Source organism: Babylonia areolata, chromosome 10 (genome assembly GCF_041734735.1).
Source record: "Babylonia areolata isolate BAREFJ2019XMU chromosome 10, ASM4173473v1, whole genome shotgun sequence".
Lineage (NCBI taxonomy): Eukaryota > Metazoa > Mollusca > Gastropoda > Neogastropoda > Buccinidae > Babylonia > Babylonia areolata.
The window spans coordinates 19,434,174-19,451,449 of NC_134885.1; the positions used below are offsets into that span (position 1 = coordinate 19,434,174).

General features: G+C 45.0%; 1 protein-coding gene across 1 annotated transcript in view; it reads right to left on the bottom strand.

The window, feature by feature from the left end:
- LOC143286481 (dimethylaniline monooxygenase [N-oxide-forming] 2-like) overlaps window positions 1-17,276 on the bottom strand; it is a 54,833-nt gene that overhangs the window by 34,887 nt on the left and 2,670 nt on the right. Inside the window, exon 2 of the mRNA XM_076594058.1 lies at window positions 13,743-13,883. Within this exon, the coding sequence (XP_076450173.1) occupies window positions 13,743-13,866 (124 nt within the window). The 5' untranslated portion in view covers window positions 13,867-13,883. The remainder of the gene's footprint in view (window positions 1-13,742; window positions 13,884-17,276) is intronic.

The following is a 17,276-nucleotide window of genomic DNA, read 5'->3' on the forward strand; positions in this document are numbered from 1 at the left end:
GATAGGGACCTGGAACATCAGAACCCTATACGAGACAGGCAAAACAGCTCAAGTCTGTCGTGAGATGCAAAGATACAACTTGAAGATTCTAGGCCTATGTGAGACAAGATGGACAGGATCAGGAAGAACGCAACTAGTAAGTGGAGACACCATCATCCACTCTGGACAGGAAGAAGGTCAACCCCACACCCATGGAGTAGCGTTGCTGATGACACCCGAAGCAACACGAGCACTGCTGTCCTGGGAGCCTATGTCACCAAGGATCCTCACAGCACGCTTCAATTCAAAGGGCAGGAAAGTTACCATCATTCTGTGCTACGCCCCTACCAACGTGGCAGTCATCGAAGAGAAGGATGATTTTTACCAACAAGCCCAAGCAGTCATAGACAAGACACCCAAAAGAGATATGAAGATCCTCATGGGAGACCTGAATGCCAAGGTAGGCGCCGACAACACAAACAGAGAGCTCATCATGGGCAGACACGGCACTGGAGTGCAGAATGAGAATGGAGAACTTTTCATGGAGTTCTGCACCTTCAATGACCTGGTCATTGGAGGCACCTTGTTTCCCCACAAGACCATCCATAAGATCACGTGGGTTTCCCCTGACGGCAAGACCGAGAACCAGATCGACCACATCACCATCAGTCGTAAGTGGAGACGAAGCCTGCACGACGTCAGGGTAAAGCGCGGCGCAGACGCAGCATCGGATCACCACCTGGTTGTGGCAGCACTCAAAACCATGCTGAAGGCCTACAACGACCAGGCTGCAAGACCATCACACAAGTACAACGTGCACAGCTTGAAGGAGAAACCCAAAGCAGAAGAGTTCAAGATTGAATTGAGGAACAAGTTCAGTGTGCTTTCCCAACTCCCAGAGGACTCAATAGAAGAACATTGCCACAGCCTTCGAGAGACCTGGACAACAACTTGCAAAACAGTCCTGGGCAAGAAAAAGAGGAAGCACAAAGAGTGGCTATCAACAGACACCTGGACACTCATCACTGAGAGGAAGCATTTGAAAGACCAGATCAACTGCACGCAAGATCAAGCCGAGAGACATGAGCTACAAGCACAGTACTGGGAGACGAACCGACAAGTAAAGCGAAGTGCGAGAAAAGATAAAAGAACCTACATCGAGGAACTGACAGCAGAAGCTGAGAGTGCAGCAGGTCAGCGGAACATGAAGCGCCTGTATGAGATCACCAGGACACTCTCCGTCAAGGACAAAGACGGAAACACCATCCTTGGCGAAGAACAGCAGAGAACAAGATGGGCGGAGCATTTCAAAGAAACGCTCAACCGACCAGCACCACCCGCCCCACCAGACATCCCACCACCTACCAAGCTCCTCAACATCAACACCAACCCTCCCAGCAAGACCGAGATCGTCAAGGCCATCAAGTCCCTCAAGTCAGGAAAGGCAGCTGGCCCAGATGGAATTCCACCTGAAGCTCTGAAGGCCGACATCCAGACTTCAACTGAGATGCTGCACCCTCTCCTTTGCAAGATCTGGGAACAGGAGCGAGTGCCAAAAGACTGGAAAAGAGGACATCTTGTAAAGCTGCCAAAGAAAGGGGACCTTTCATCCTGCAACAGCTGGCGGGGAATCATGCTGTTGTCTATTCCGGGCAAGGTACTGAGCAGAATCATCCTTGAGAGACTGAAGAACGCTTTGGACAAGACACTTCGGGACGAACAAGCAGGCTTCTGACAAGATCGCTCGTGCACGGATCACATCGCAACCATGCGCATCATCATTGAGCAGTCCCTGGAGTGGCAGACCCCCCTGTACACAGTCTTCGTCGACTTTCAAAAAGCTTTTGACAGTGTCGACCGAGATGTCATCTGGAGACTGATGTACCACTATGGATTTCCACCAAAGTTTGTAACCATCATCCAGCAAATGTACGAAGATGCCACCTGTCAAGTGATCCACGATGGGAAACTGACGGAACCTTTCAGTGTGCAAACCGGTGTCCGTCAGGGTTGTTTGCTCTCACCGACCATTTTCCTGATGGTGGTTGACTGGGTCATGAGGCAGTCTACAGCAGATCGGAGGACAGGCATCCAGTGGACTTTCACTAAACAGCTGGAGGACCTAGACTTCGCAGATGACAAGTCTTCTCTCCCACAGGCAGCAAGATGCGCAGGAGAAACTATGTCGTGTGGCAGAAGAAGCTGAGAAGACTGGACTCCAAATCAACATTGGGAAAACAGAAGTCATGAGGGTCAACAACAAGAAGCAAGATCCAGTGCAGCTACACCAAGAGAACATCAAGGAGGTTGACAAGTTTGTCTACTTAGGCAGTGTTATCAGCAAAGACGGGGGGACGGACGAAGACATCAAGAGCCGTATCAACAAAGCAAGACACGCCTTCAACACCCTTCGACCAATCTGGAGATCGACAGCCCTCTCAATCCGCAACAAGATCCGGATTTTTGAAACCAACGTGAAGTCGGTTCTACTCTATGGCTCAGAGACGTGGAGAGTGACAAAGACCAGCACCAACAAGCTTCAGACATTCACCAACAGATGTCTAAGAAACATCCTGAACATCAGATGGCCAGAGGTTGTCTCCAATGAAGAAATTTGGAACATGACAAAACAGGCCCCACTGGAGACGGAAATCAAGAAACGGAAATGGGGATGGATGGGCCATACACTACACAAGCCTGCAACAAACATCACAAGACAGGCTCTTGATTGGAACCCACAGGGGAAAAGGAAAGTTGGCCGTCCGAAGCAGACCTGGCGGAGAAGCATTGAGGCAGAGACAAGGGCGGCCGGAATGACGTGGGCCGAACTGAAGAGGACCTGCCAGAGCCGGGTGCGTTGGAGGAGTGTTGTTGCGGCCCTATGTTCCTCACGGAATCAAGAGGAATAAGTCAAGTAAGTCAAGTCAACAAGCTGGAGCTAGGCAACATCAAGCAGAGCTTTGCTGACACCCTGGAGGAATGCCTTGAGTCCACCGTGCTGGACAACCAGAATGTGGAGGCAGCATGGGGCGCACTGCATGAGACGGTGTACAACACTGCCATGGAGTGCCTGGGGCCTTCTGCCAGGAAGCACAAAGACTGGTTTGATGAGAACTGCACTGAGATCAAGCAGCTGCTGGAAGACAAACGCCAAGCCTACAGAACCCACATTGAAGATCCCAAGTCACAGTCAAAGAAAGACATACTGAAGAGCGCACGCAGCACCATCCAGCTGAAGCTGTGGCAGATGCAGCATTCCTGGTTGAACAACAAAGCTGATGAGATCCAGGGCTTTGCAGACAGGAACGACATGAAGAACTTCTATAACGGCCTGAAAGAAGTCAATGGTCCCACCACCTCCGGATCTGCTCCACTCCTCAGTGCTGATGGTTCTACCCTAATCACTGACAAGGACGGGATCCTTGAGAGATGGGCTGAACACTTTGACAGCGCACTGAACCGCCCTTCCACCATCAATGATGAAGCCATCAACCGACTCCCCCAGGTGCCAGTCAGTGAGTCGTTGGATGCCATTCCAACTTTGGAGGAGACCCCGAAAGCTGTCCGTCTGCTATCCAATGGCAAAGCCCCTGGCTCAGACTCCATTCCAGCTGAGGTCTACAAAGAAGGTGGTATGGCGCTGACTGAGAAGCTTCATCAGCTGTTCCAGCTCATCTGGCAGCATGAGGCAGTTCCACAGGACTTCAAAGACGCTTCCATCATACACCTGTACAAGCGCAAAGGAAATCGTCAGGCCTGTGACAACCATCGTGGAATATCCCTGCTGTCCGTTGCAGGCAAGACTCTGGCCAGAGTGAGTTGAGTAAACCATGTCATAGCGCACCTTGAGCAAGGTCTCCTACCAGAGAGCCAGTGTGGATTCAGGAAAGAACACGGGACTATCGACATGGTGTTTGCTGCCAGGCAGCTCCAGGAGAAGTGTCAGGAACAGAACGCCGACCTTTACTCCACCTATGTCGATCTGACCAAGGCCTTCGATACTGTTAGCAGAGATGGCCTTTGGAGAATCTCGGCGAAGTACGGATGTCCCATAAAGTTCATCACCATCATACGGCAACTACACGATGGGATGCTGGCCCGAGTCCAAGACAACGGAGAGACTTCCCTTCCCTGTCTTCAACGGAGTCAAGCAAGGGTGTGCTCTTGCCCCCACCCTGTTCAGTCTCATGTTTTCAGCCATGCTGACAGATGCCTTCAGAGACGCTGACGTAGGCATTGGCATCAGGTACCACACAGATGGCTCACTCTTCAACCTCAGGAGGCTTCAAGCAAAACCCAAGGTGAGGACAGACACCGTCAACGACTTCCTGTTTGCTGATGACTGTGCTCTCAACACTGCCTCCGAAGCTGACATGCAACACAGCATCGACAAGTTCTCTGCTGCCTGTGACAACTTTGCCCTCACAATCAGCACAAAGAAGACTGAGGTGATGCACCAGCCAGCTCCAGGAAAGCCTTACGTTGAACCAAACATCTTCATCAACGGGCAACGATTGAACGTGGTGGACAAGTTCACATACCTGGGCAGTACAGTCTCTCACACATTTGTCATCGACGATGAGGTGAATGCCAGACTCCCCAAAACCAGCGCTGCCTTCGGCAGACTCCATAAGAACGTTTGGAACAGGAGAGGCATCACCCTGCAGACGAAGCTCAAAGTATACAAGGCCATAGTTCTCACCACACTGCTCTATAGATGTGAATCATGGACGGTCTACAAACGCCACGCCAAAAAGCTGAACCACTTCCACACCACCAGCCTCAGAAAACTTCTCGGCATAAAGTGGCAAGAGAAGATCCCTGACACAGAGGTGCTCACTCGTGCAAACTTGCCCAGCATCTACACCATCTTGATGCAGGCACAGCTGCGCTGGGCAGGCCATGTAGTCTGCATGCCAGACCACCGGCTCCCCAAGAAACTGCTGTACGGCGAACTCCAACATAGCAAGCGCTCCCATGGAGGCCAAAAGAAGCGCTTCAAAGACACTCTGAAAGCTTCTCTGAAGGGCCTTCAACATCAGCCACGACACATGGGAGCTGAATGCAATGGACAGACCAAAGTGGCGTTCAGCTGTCCACAAAGGCGCCAAATCCTGTGAAGCCAACAGAATCGCTGCAGCAGAGCAACGCAGACAGGCCAGGGAAAGCAGTGCCAGCATGTCCCCGACAGCCGCCACCATCCCCTGTCCACACTGCGTCAGAACCTTCCGGGCGCGGATTGGCCTGACCAGTCATCTGCGCACCCACAGAGCCCAACCCACCCACCCCCAGGATGACTAGATGGTCCTCGTCGATCCCGACGGACGAACCACACACACATATATATTTGTTTTTAGCAAGGAAGAAAATAGTATATATAAACAAGGATATGAAAACGAAAACATAAGTGCCGAACTGGATACAATGTAAGCAGTGATTATCAATATTACACACTATAACAGTAATACTACGTCACTGGTCATGAGCTAACAATTTCTCTTCTTTTGAATATGCTTGGTATAAGAATACAGCAAAATTGTTTATTACAAGTTCCTTTCTAACAGCCAGAAGTAATGAAAGTTTAAAGTCACTTGGGTTTGTTTTTATAATACTTGGCTGGTATGCACTGAAATCTAAGATCATCAAGGGCAGGACAACAGAGTGCAAAATGAACCTCAGTCTCAGTGGCATTTCTGCATAAAGGGCATTTCATCATATTCACATTATGTTCTTTGTATCTGAAACTATGTACCGCAATATCAGAAATTCCAGATCGAAATCTTGTTAGCATATACCTTAGATATCTATTTAGATCACTCATAAGGTAAGGTTCTATGCTATGATTGGTTTAAAATTTTCTGTACTCTAAGAATCTGTCGCTATCATTAAGGTGACTTTTCCACTTTTGCCAATCACAACTGACAAGTCTTTGTTTAAACAACTTTATAAAAGAGTTAACACAACCATTCCCTTTATTTTCCCATACGAAAATGAAACAATACGTCGCTAGTGTATCACGAACCTTAGAAGCCCACTTTATTTTTCCTTTGTTTGCTAAACCTAAAAGCATTTTATACGCCTTGAAAGATTGTCTGTGTTCTTCCATTCGTGTCAGTTTCAACCAGTATCGAATAACAGATATGCCTGAGTTAATAGTTAATGAAAACCTGTTTAATTCACCATAAATAAGATCATTTGGTGTTTGTGTGCTGACTCCTAGGTTTTTTTGGGTTTTTTCCAAAAGAATAGATGAACACTCCCTATTGCAGCAGAGGCTTTATCCAAACCCCAAAGTTCTGCACCACAAAGCAGAATGAGCTGCACCTGGGCATCAAATAATTTTAGTAACATATTTAGAGAATTACAATTTTATTTATACAGCTTACACATAATACTAAACGCAGCTCTTATACCTCTGCCAGCCAAATCCTGACATGCATAACTGAAACCCAATTTGGTAGAGAACAATATTTCTAAATAACGATATGAATTTACAACTGACATCTTAATTGTATTATAAAACCATCTCTCTGTACCAGGTAGACATCCACCTTTCCTAAAAACTACAATGCTACTCTTACCCATATTAACTTTAAGTTGTAGCTGAGATGCGCCTTTGTAAAGATTATTTAACTGTGTCTGTAAACCAGTTACAGTTTCTGATAATAACGCAACGTCATCAGCAAACAAAAGAATAAATAAATCAGTCATAACTTACATTTACACCATGCCTTCCTTTATGGATTATCTCTTCAGCTAACTCATAAATGAATAAAGAGAAAAGAACAGGGCTACCCACATCACCTTGCTTTACGCCATTAGTACAATTGATATAATCCGTGAATCGTGTTCCAACCCTAATCCTAGCCTTAACTATATTGTAATACTTTTTATACAGCGAAATAATTTTCCTTTAATACCATTTTTCAACAATATAGGCCAAAGAAAATTCCGTGATATAGAATCGAACGCCTGAAAATCTATAAAAGCAACATTCAATTTTCTATCAGATATGAATTGCTTTTGAATAAATGCTAATAGTGTGAACATATGTTCAAATGTGGAATAATTCTTTTTTCTTTTTTTTTTTCTTTCTTTTTTTTTTTTTTTAATCCTGCCTGGTATTCTCATGTTATATTATTCTGATCTATCCTTTCTTGAAGTCTCAGATCTATAACAGAACTAAAAAGGCTTACTACTTATGTCAGACAACGAGATCATTGACATTGCCTTTTTTAACAAAGGAAGAATAATAGATTCTTGCCAGTTGTCAGGGTATTCACCATTAAAATATTTCACCAAAAAGTCAACCACTACATCATTAGCGTTTTTAAATAGTTCGCCGATCACACCATCAGGTACTGCTGTCTTACCACATTTTAACTCTTTTTTACAATTTATTTTTAATAGAAATTATTTCTTCCTCTTTGGATGAAGGACGATTCAATACATAACAATAATCAAACTCATCAACAACATAATCAGTATCACATTCATTCATGTTGAATACAACATTATGATTGTCACTATCTGAAGACATATTCACATTTTCATCAGAGATGTTTTCTTTTTCCGGGACTCTCTTAAAATGATGAAACCATTCTTCCACAGATATCTCAGAAAATGAAATTTCGTTTTACTGGAGACATTTCTCATATTTTGCCAGAATTTCCTTTGATTGTGTACAGAAAGAATAAGGCTGTCTATAACTGTATTATTATACTGTTTTCTTTTTCTGTTAACTAAATGTCTGTATTCTCTCCGCGCTTTACAAAACTCACTCATATGCTCTTTCTTCTTCGATTTACTAGTTATTCTAAACAGTCTCCTGACAGATCGTCTGGTGGCTCTACATTCATCATCAAACCATGGGTCTGTTTTCCTTTGATGTGCAGAAGATCTTTTTGTTCACACATTCAGCTTGTTTCTTTAAACAATTATCAAATACACTGAGAGCGTGATTTCAATCAAGATCAATTAAACCGTGTGGCGTAAGCCAATGATTCTTTTGTTTCTGAGGTTTTCATATTGACGTGGTATATGTGTGCATGTTCAGTCTTCCTGACAAACCTTCCGAGAAATGTGTGTTCGTGGGTAACGTTATCTTTATAATTCGTTATATTTTTTTTAAACAAAATATAACTCTAAAGGCTGATGATCAGACTATTCTCTCAGACACATTAAGATGATAAGTTGTTTGCATTTCATTAAATGAATCTTCAGACAACAGAAAATAATCATTCACACCACAACCCGAGTCATAGATGTATGTGCAGCGACCCTGTAAGTCGCCATTACATTCTCCATTTAGAATAAATAAACTATATTAAACACACACATTCAAGTTCAATTTACCATAAGAGTTAGGTTCAGAGTCTTCAGACTGTCTTATCAAATGAAAATTGCCATTGTCTTTTGAAAAGGAGGAACTGTCAAATTGCGTATTTAATATAGGAAAATTGTTTGATGTTCTACCATTCAGGTGCCCTACATATGATTACATCAGATTTATCTTCAGTCATTAATAATTCAGCTAACACATCTTCAACACACATTATCTCACTGTCACATTATCCCACTGTCAATTCCAAAGCTAGCATAATATAGTAGGAACCCATACACACATATAAATTATACTGTTTTGGAAGCCAAACAACTTTTTCTCAAGTAAAAAACATAAGATATTATCTGCGTCGCATGCAAGTTCTTTAACAAAGGGGATAAACACACTTCTTATCAAACAAACCACACATCCCTGACCTTCGTCCCTGCCGAGTTAGTCTGACTGCTGGTTTACAGAATACAGTGTGACTGGGGAACAAACGGGAATCTACATCTTCCATGAAAAAGTTTCGACAAAACAAATAAAGTCAAAAGTAGAAATATAGTCAAGAATATATTTATCTTCAAGTTTGTTCAAATGCCCCCATACATTCCAATGTAGAAAATGAAAAGGTGTATCAACAATGTCAACACTGGAATGATCAACAGTACAAGAAAGATCCGTTGCGTCCATACACATCTGTTCTTCGCTCATGCCTCCATCCTCGCCTATACTTTCAACCTCTCTCACGCATTCATTTAATACCTCATTGATTTTGTCCTGCACAGAAAATCCATTGCTCCCCAGCGTATCCATGTTAAATCCATTGCTTCCCACCGTATCCATGTTAAATCCATTGTTCCCCACCGTATCCATGTTAAATCCATTGTTCCCCACCGTATCCATGTTAAATCCATTGCTCCCCAGCGTATCCATGTTAAATCCATTGTTTCCCACCGTATCCATGTTAAATCCAGTTGCCTGCACTGCTTGTGCAGGAACAATTTTCCCCCATCAGTTGTGACACATTTATCACACACAATGTTTCCTCTGCAAACATCTCCGTCATCAGTGTCACCCGTGTGCCACGTGAAGGCCGGTGCTAGGTTAAACTGCGCAACACTTTGAAAAGTATCAGAGCCATAATTCATGTGTATGTACAAAATTACTTGCATTAACTTTGGGCAGGCCGAATCCCTATTTGACCGGTTTGAGCTGATCATTCTCATCGAGAACAAACTTTTGGCCATCGATGAGAAAGTGGTCAAATATCATTGTGGCTCGTTTTTGATTTGCTCTCGCGACTTAAGACGCTTCCTGATGTCGCGTACTCTTTGGGAGAAATCTCTCTCCCCCCCCCCCCCCCCCCCCCCAAAAAAAAAAAAAAAGAAAAAAAAAAAGAGCTTTCTTTCAGTTTTCCTTTTTCTTTCAGTATCAGTTCTTTATCTTTGTAAAAAGTACATCTTGCTATAATTACCACCCAAGCGATGTACTCTGTCAAATTCTATGTGTTTTTGTGTGTGTGTGTGTGTGTGTGTGTGTGTGTGTGTGTGTGTGTTTGTTTGTTGTTGTTTTTAGTAGGTCAGTAATGACGTCACGCAGTCAGTCTTCACAATCACTTTTTGTTTCATGAGAGAGAGGAGGGGAGAGTGAGAGAGATGCAGACAGGTGAAGATGAACAAACAGCAGTGTGTGTGTGTGTGTGTGTGTGTGTGTGTGTGTGTGTGTGTTTGTGTGTGTGGTCTTCTCCATTGTGCTGTTCTTCAGCCCAGTCCTTGGCTTTATTAATGCTTTGTATGATCTTAGAATGGGCTGTTTTTGTTGTGTACCTGACGTTCTTCGTGTCTTTTTGTTTGTCACTTATGTCCAAGATCACCTCTGTGACCCAGACCTTAGTTTTTCCGACTGTTTTCCAAGCAATTCACTGGTTATTTCAGTTATCACTATATTGAAGGTGGTGGTCATCGCTTCAATATACTTGTCAATCACTAGCAATGGTGCAAACTTTCCGCCAGTTGTTGCTTTGAGGGATTCACAAATGGAAGGATCCCTGTCTGTTATGGTGAAGTTTTAGTGTTTTGGGGTTTGTTGATCTTCTTGAGTTTGCACCTGAAGTTCATGTTAACAAGATCATGATCACTTCTGTCTGCACCAGGGAACGTCCTAGTTTTTGCTCTGTTCATGCCAAATTTTAATCGATGTTGTAATAATAATATGCAGGCTTATTTCGCGAAATAAACCCATCTCAAATGAGGCTCACCGCGCTTTACAATAAATATACAAATTTAAGACTAAGTGACGTAAAAAATGTGCCCCAAAATAAAAGATGAATATTAAAACAAATCAACACAGTTTCATATCCCATTTGCTAAAATATACATACTTCAAATCAAGTGACATAAAAAAAACATGCAAAACAACACAGGCAATATCACAGTCTCACATCATATAGGCCCAAATCACAGAAAGATAAAACACGTCACATTCACCCTAGTCAAAGAACCAGGTCTCACAGAACCACACCAAAAATCATCACAAATGCACACAAATCAACACCAAGAGCACACCCGGCGATCAAATTACAGCATGCATATACAGATGGAAAAGCTCTACTTCGAAAGATACAACTTGAAAAGATCCTTTTTGAGTGGTCTCTTGAATGCGGCTGTTGGGTTGTAACGGATATGTGAGAGCAGTGAATTCCACTGTTTTGGTGCAACAAAAGAAAAGGAACGTTCACCATACGTTCTCAGATTCCTCCCAGGAGTCAGGGTTGATATCAAACGCTTTCAGAAAGACTTTCAGAGTATCTCTGAAGCGCTTCTTCTGACCTCCGTGTGATCTCTTCCCTTGTTGCAGCTCGCCATAGAAGAGCCTTTTGGGCAGCCGCTGGTCTGGCATGTCCGCAACGTGTCCAGCCCAGCGAAGCTGGGACTGCATCAGGATGGTGAAGATGCTGGGAAGGGTGGCTTTTGCAAGCACCTCCGTGTCGGGGGTCCTGTCTTGCCACTTGATGTTCAGTAGCTTCCTTAGGCATGTTGTGTGGAAGTGGTTCAGCTTCTTGGCATGTCGTTGGTACACTGTCCAAGTTTCGCAGGCGTATAGTAGTGTGGGGAGAACTACTGCTCTGTTGATCTTTAGTTTGGTCTCAAGACCAATGCCTCTTCTGTTCCAGACACTTGCATAGAGTCTACCAAAAGTTGCGCTTGCTCTTGCAATCCTGACGTTCACTTCATCGTCGATGGTCGCATTTCGTGACAGTGTGCTGTCAAGGTATGTGAACCGCTCCACCACACTGAGTCTCTGACCGTTGACTGTGATGTTGGGCTCAACGTGGGGTTTCCCTGGGGCTGGCTGATGGAGAACTTCAGTTTTCCTCGTGCTGACGGTAAGGCCGAAGTTCCTGCTGGCAGTGGTAAACTTGTCGACGCTGAGTTGCATGTCAGCTTCAGATCCAGTGTTGAGGGCACAATCATCAGCAAAGAAAAAGTCTCTGATGATGTCTGTCATGACCTTCGTTTTTGCTTGAAGCCTTCTGAGGTTAAACAGCTTGCCATCTGTTCGGTACTTTAGGCCGATTCCATCATCGCCATCTCTGAAGGCATCAGTAAGCATTGCAGAGAACATGAGGCTGAACAGTGTTGGAGCCAGGACGCAGCCTTGCTTGACACCATTTGTGACAGGAAAAGGAGCAGATGTTTCGCCATTGTCCTGGACTCGAGCCTGCATGCCTTCATGGAATTGGCTGACCAAGGAAATAAATTTCCGAGGGCATCCGTACTTGGCCATGATCTTCCACAGTCCCTCTCTACTCACGGTGTCGAAGGCTTTAGTGAGGTCGACATAGGTGGAGAACAGATCAGCATTTTGCTCCTGACATTTCTCTTGCAGCTGCCTTGCAGCAAACATGTCGGTGGTTCTGCGCTCTTTCCGGAATCCACATTGGCTCTCAGGCAAATGACCTTGGTCAAAGTGTGCTGTGAGGCGGTTTAGTAGGATCCTGGCAAGTATCTTGCCTGTGATGGAGAGCAAGGAAATGCCCCGATGGTTATCACAGGCTTGCCGGTTCCCCTTTCGCTTGTACAAGTGAATGATAGATGCATCTTTGAAATCCTGGGGGATCGTCTCTTCTTTCCACATGAGTGAGTACAGCTGATGGAGCTTCTCAGTCAGCACAGTGCCTCCATCCTTGTAGACCTCTGCTGGTATGGAGTCTGAGCCAGGTGTTTGCCACTGGATAGCAGACGGATTGCTTTCTGGGTCTCAAGAAGTGTTGGCGGATCGTCCAGTTCTTCGTTGATGGGGACTTGTGGGAGACGGTCTATGGCTTCATCATTTATGGAGGAAGGGCGTTTTAAGACACTGTCGAAGTGCACAGCCCAGCGTTTGAGGATTTCCTCAATGTCACGTAAATAAACAATACGGTAGTACACGTAAAATGTCAATGTCTGTATGAGTGCATGTGTGCGTGACTGAACCTGATTAAATGACACAGGAGCCGAATGATGAGAGCCCATTGGCAGACAGTCGGCTCTACCCAGGTAGACTGCTTGTTGTGCAAATGTTTGTAAAGTGCTTTGAGCTTGGTGTCCGACCGAGGATAGGCGTTATAAAAGTATCCATATCATTCCTTCATTCCTTCATAATACTTAAAATAAACACAAGAGGCACCTCCTACACTTACACACACACACACACACACACACACACACACACACACACACACACACATATATATATATATATATATATATATATATTGCAGGGAAACAACAGAAAGTGCAAGAAAACTTGGGAGGGCTCCCAGACTTCTTCGTACATTTCAACAAAATGAGGGAACAAAATAAACACGGAGCTGATTAAAGACCCTGTAGCGTCGGTAGCGTAAGCGGCACTGACTTGAAGTTGTGTACCTTGTGAAAGGGGAGAGTTACTACTCTTTACTATTTGTTAAAGACCTTGTGTTTTAAGTGTGTGTGTTTGCATCAATTTCAGGTTGTCCGTTAAATGCTGACATACCATGTGTTTTAAGTGTGTGAATAACCATATGTTCTATGAAATGGTGTTATTATTTTTTCTTGTTGTAAATCTTTCTTTCACACAGTTCGTGATAGTATGCCTAGTAATGTGATGTGATTGCAACACTGGATTCAATACAAGTTTGACTTTCTGTCACACTGTCTTCATTTGAAGGTATCAGTTGATTAGTCTTCAACATGTTGTAGGGCATAGATTTAGTGAAATTGATTCCATCACCAACTCTTTCACTTATCTACAAGACAAATGTACAAGTATTCCTGGGGTTGCACAAGTGAACACAATTCTGAAAGGTTGAATGCACACTTAAAACTATTCAACGTGTACACAAAACCTGCTTTCGTTCAGGTTCATCTGCTATTCCCTGAACGTCACCCCTAGCTGAAGAGTGAATCGTTCTCACCCAGATCCGAGTTGATCTCAAAGCAGTGGGGCTGCAGGTCCTCTTCCAGACAAGCTTTGATGGACGTCAGTCCTGCCACCCCACAGCCTACTATGGCCACCTTCCGTCTGCTCTGCTCCCTCATTCTTTGCTGTAGTGTGCCTGCACAAAGAATGACGAGAGTAATGACTGGGCCTAGGAGAAAACTGGATGGTTACACACACACACACACACACACACACACACACACACACACACACAAGCCGTGTGCTTAATGGTGCATCCTCAACTGGCATCAACAAGGTTTTATGCCGGATCACGGTGTTTGTCACCATGCATGAGGAATGACTCAACGTGTAATGTAAGATAAGATAAGATAAGATAAGAATAACGTTATTATCTCCAACTGGAGAAATTTGGTCAGGTGCATTATCACAACACAGACAAGTAAACAACATGGGGACCAACTCGCCCCAGTACTGTGAAAACGAATGATATGCTTGAAATGTTTGTTATTAGTCAATCTGTTTCACAAGCAACTTACATAACGTATAAGTATCCAAAATAGGTGAAGCCCTGTTTGTGAACAGTCCCCGCCTCCCCAACCCCCAGTGTTCCTTCTGTATCATTGGAGATCTCTATAATAACGGATGTGTTTCAGCCATGTTTCTTAATAAGCCTTTAAACCTTCTCATTAAAACTATATTCTAGGAAGGAGATCGAAACTGTAACGAAAGTGTACGCTGGGTAGTGACCACATGCAAAATGGAGGGCAACACAGAGAGTGATGAGAAGACCTCGGAAACCTATGATGGGGTCATTCTGTGTCAGGGATTCTTTTCTCTACCCTTTATCCCGGACACTCCTGGTTTGGATGAGGGGTACCAAGGACGTGTCAGCCACGCCAACAGCTACAGAGATTCCCAGCCTTACAAGGGCAGGACGGTTCTCGTTGTGGGTAAAAAAAGAAAAGAAACAAGAACATTTATAAAGAAAATAACACACATACCGATGTGTGTGTGTGTGTGTGTGTGTGTGTGTGTGTGTGTTTTATAGAATGTTGGTAGCTACAATCCAGCGTAACTTAACATATTTGTTTATATGTTAGCTGTTCTGAAACGTTTCCATTTTTACTTATTTATTTATCTTCGCCAGATTGCAGTCAGAACTAAAGAGCTCCAGTTCTCTCTCTCTCTCTCTCTCTCTCTCTCTCTCTCTCTCTTTGTGGTGTCACTGTGTCCCGTGTATTTCAGGTTTTTTGGTGTTGTTGCTGCATTTAAAATATATACTTTAATTTCAGTGCAGTATGGCCCTGCCAATCCTTGTGGATTCAGATTTATGTATATCTGTGTGCACACATATTCTGTTGGTTTTTTTTAATTGTAAACAGTTGTGTTAAGGCATTCAGCTGTACGTGTGAGTGTGTGCGAAACCCCTCTGTGTGTCTGCTTTAGCACATGCATTGTTTTTCTTGTGCTTGACTCTTGGCTCGAGTCTCTTTACAGCTCCGAAGAGTGTTCCGACGAGTCCCGCACGTTCCCCGGGTGTTAAGGTCGTCTTGGACTCACGCAATCCACCTTCCGCAGCCTCCGCCGTTGTCCTGGGCACCCGCAGCCTTCCCTGCGCCTGTGAATTCCCTGAGTCTGTCACAGGGGTGTCCCCGACGCACATGAAGATTGCCGCTTTGCATGCCCTGTCTGCAGAAGGACTAGGACTCTCCGTGGTCGCCGGCATCTTGGGTTGTCTGTGGCAAGGACCCTCGTGTTCAGAACCAATGCGAGCCGTACATGGACGGTAGAGGATGCGTGTGCATGTGAGAGCAGTGCACAAGAGGGGTGAGTGTGTGTTCGAGCGAATGTGATTTATTTTTCTCTCGTTCCCACTTAAAAAAACAAACAAAAACAAACGAACAAAGCATGAAATGATGTGGCGATTTGTATTAGCGGGTTAGTAAGTTTGGAAAGGGAGGGGGGGATTAAGGGAAATAGTTTAGGCCTCACTGCTGTTTCGGATGTCAGTATGTCTGAGTGAGTGAATGAAGTTTGGTATTGTGTATAAATTCTTGGCGTTGGCTGCACTTAATTGAGCGTGCGAGGATCCGGAGACCCATTTTTCTTAAATTTTCTTTTATTAGATTGCGCGGGGCCGGTCGGTTTGTAGGTGGGTCCTCAACCTCAACTGGTCACGTGACAATTTGGGGGGGCTCGTCCGGGATCTTCCGCTTCCCGATCGCCGCTCGCAGCTTTCACTAAGTAGTTTGTATTATCCAGGTTATTTATTTATTTTGTAACTTGCAATGTTTTGTTTTCCATCATATGTGGGAAGTGAGTGGGAAGTTAGAGTGGGAAGTTAAGAGTTCCCCTCTTTTCCACTCACTGGGGTTTAGGGTGTCTATTCCACTGGTGGTACCCTGTAGTCTACACTGACTGCTCTTCATAAGCAGTTTTGGAAGAACACAGGGGGTGGCAGCTATTCGTAGCGGTACCCCAGCATTTCCGTGTTTAACTCCTTCATAATTCCCTGGTTTTGTTAGTGCATAGTGTCAGTGTCAGTTACGATGGCTTCCAAGTCTGTCACGGGAAAAGATCCATCCCGAGGACCGGTTACAAGGTCAGCCGCGGCCTCGGGCAAGAAAGAAGTGGTCGTCGTTGGGGAGGGTTCTCCCTTTCTGAAAACTCTGGGCCCTGGCCCGGGAATTTCTCGGCAGTCCCCTAATTGGATCAGGGAGATGATGGGGGAGATGATAACACCCCTCCAGTCACTCCCACGGAGGTTAGGATAAATGTCACCACTCCTGGGGGAGCCTTTACAGGCCCAAGGTTCCCCAGTCCTTCCCAGGTACGTTCTCAGATAACTACCTCAGGCACTGGGTACGTCACTGGCACTCCTGGGGTTATGACCTCGCGGGTTTCAGAATCTAACACGCCAGATAATAACTCCCTGGTGGGGGCGACGTTACATCCCTCATTCTGTATTTGGAGAGGAAGGAGGAGATGCGTCGACAGGAGGAGAAAGAGCGTCGACAGGAGGAGATGGAGCTCCGGCAGTTAGAGCGAAAGAGATTTGAGCTTTTGGCTCAAAGCCTTGCTCAGCGGCCTAGCCGAGAGGAGTCCCCGGCAGCGGGACTGCCCACCTTCGCCCCTCCAAGGCTGACTCTTCCTGAGTTGCGCCCAGGCGACGATGTCGACGATTTTCTGGATCATTTCGAAGCAGTCGCTGACTCGTATAACATGGCAGAAGAGACTCGCTCGCTTTACTTGATTAGCTCCTTGACAGGAAAGGCCCGGGAGGCATTTAACAACTTACCCCGGAAAGTTCGTATACTGATCTGAAAGCGGCGCTAAGCCGTCTGTTCAGGATATCCCCTGAAGCTTACCGTAAAAAGTTTAGGGAGATACGCAAAACTGGAGGTGAGTCCTTCATCCAGTTTGGGATTCGTCTTAAGCGCACGCTCGAGCACTGGGAAACCATGTCCGGAATGGCACTGAGGGACTTGATTCTCATTGAGCAGCTTCTCAGCACTGTGACAGACGACCTGGCTGTGTGTATCAGGGA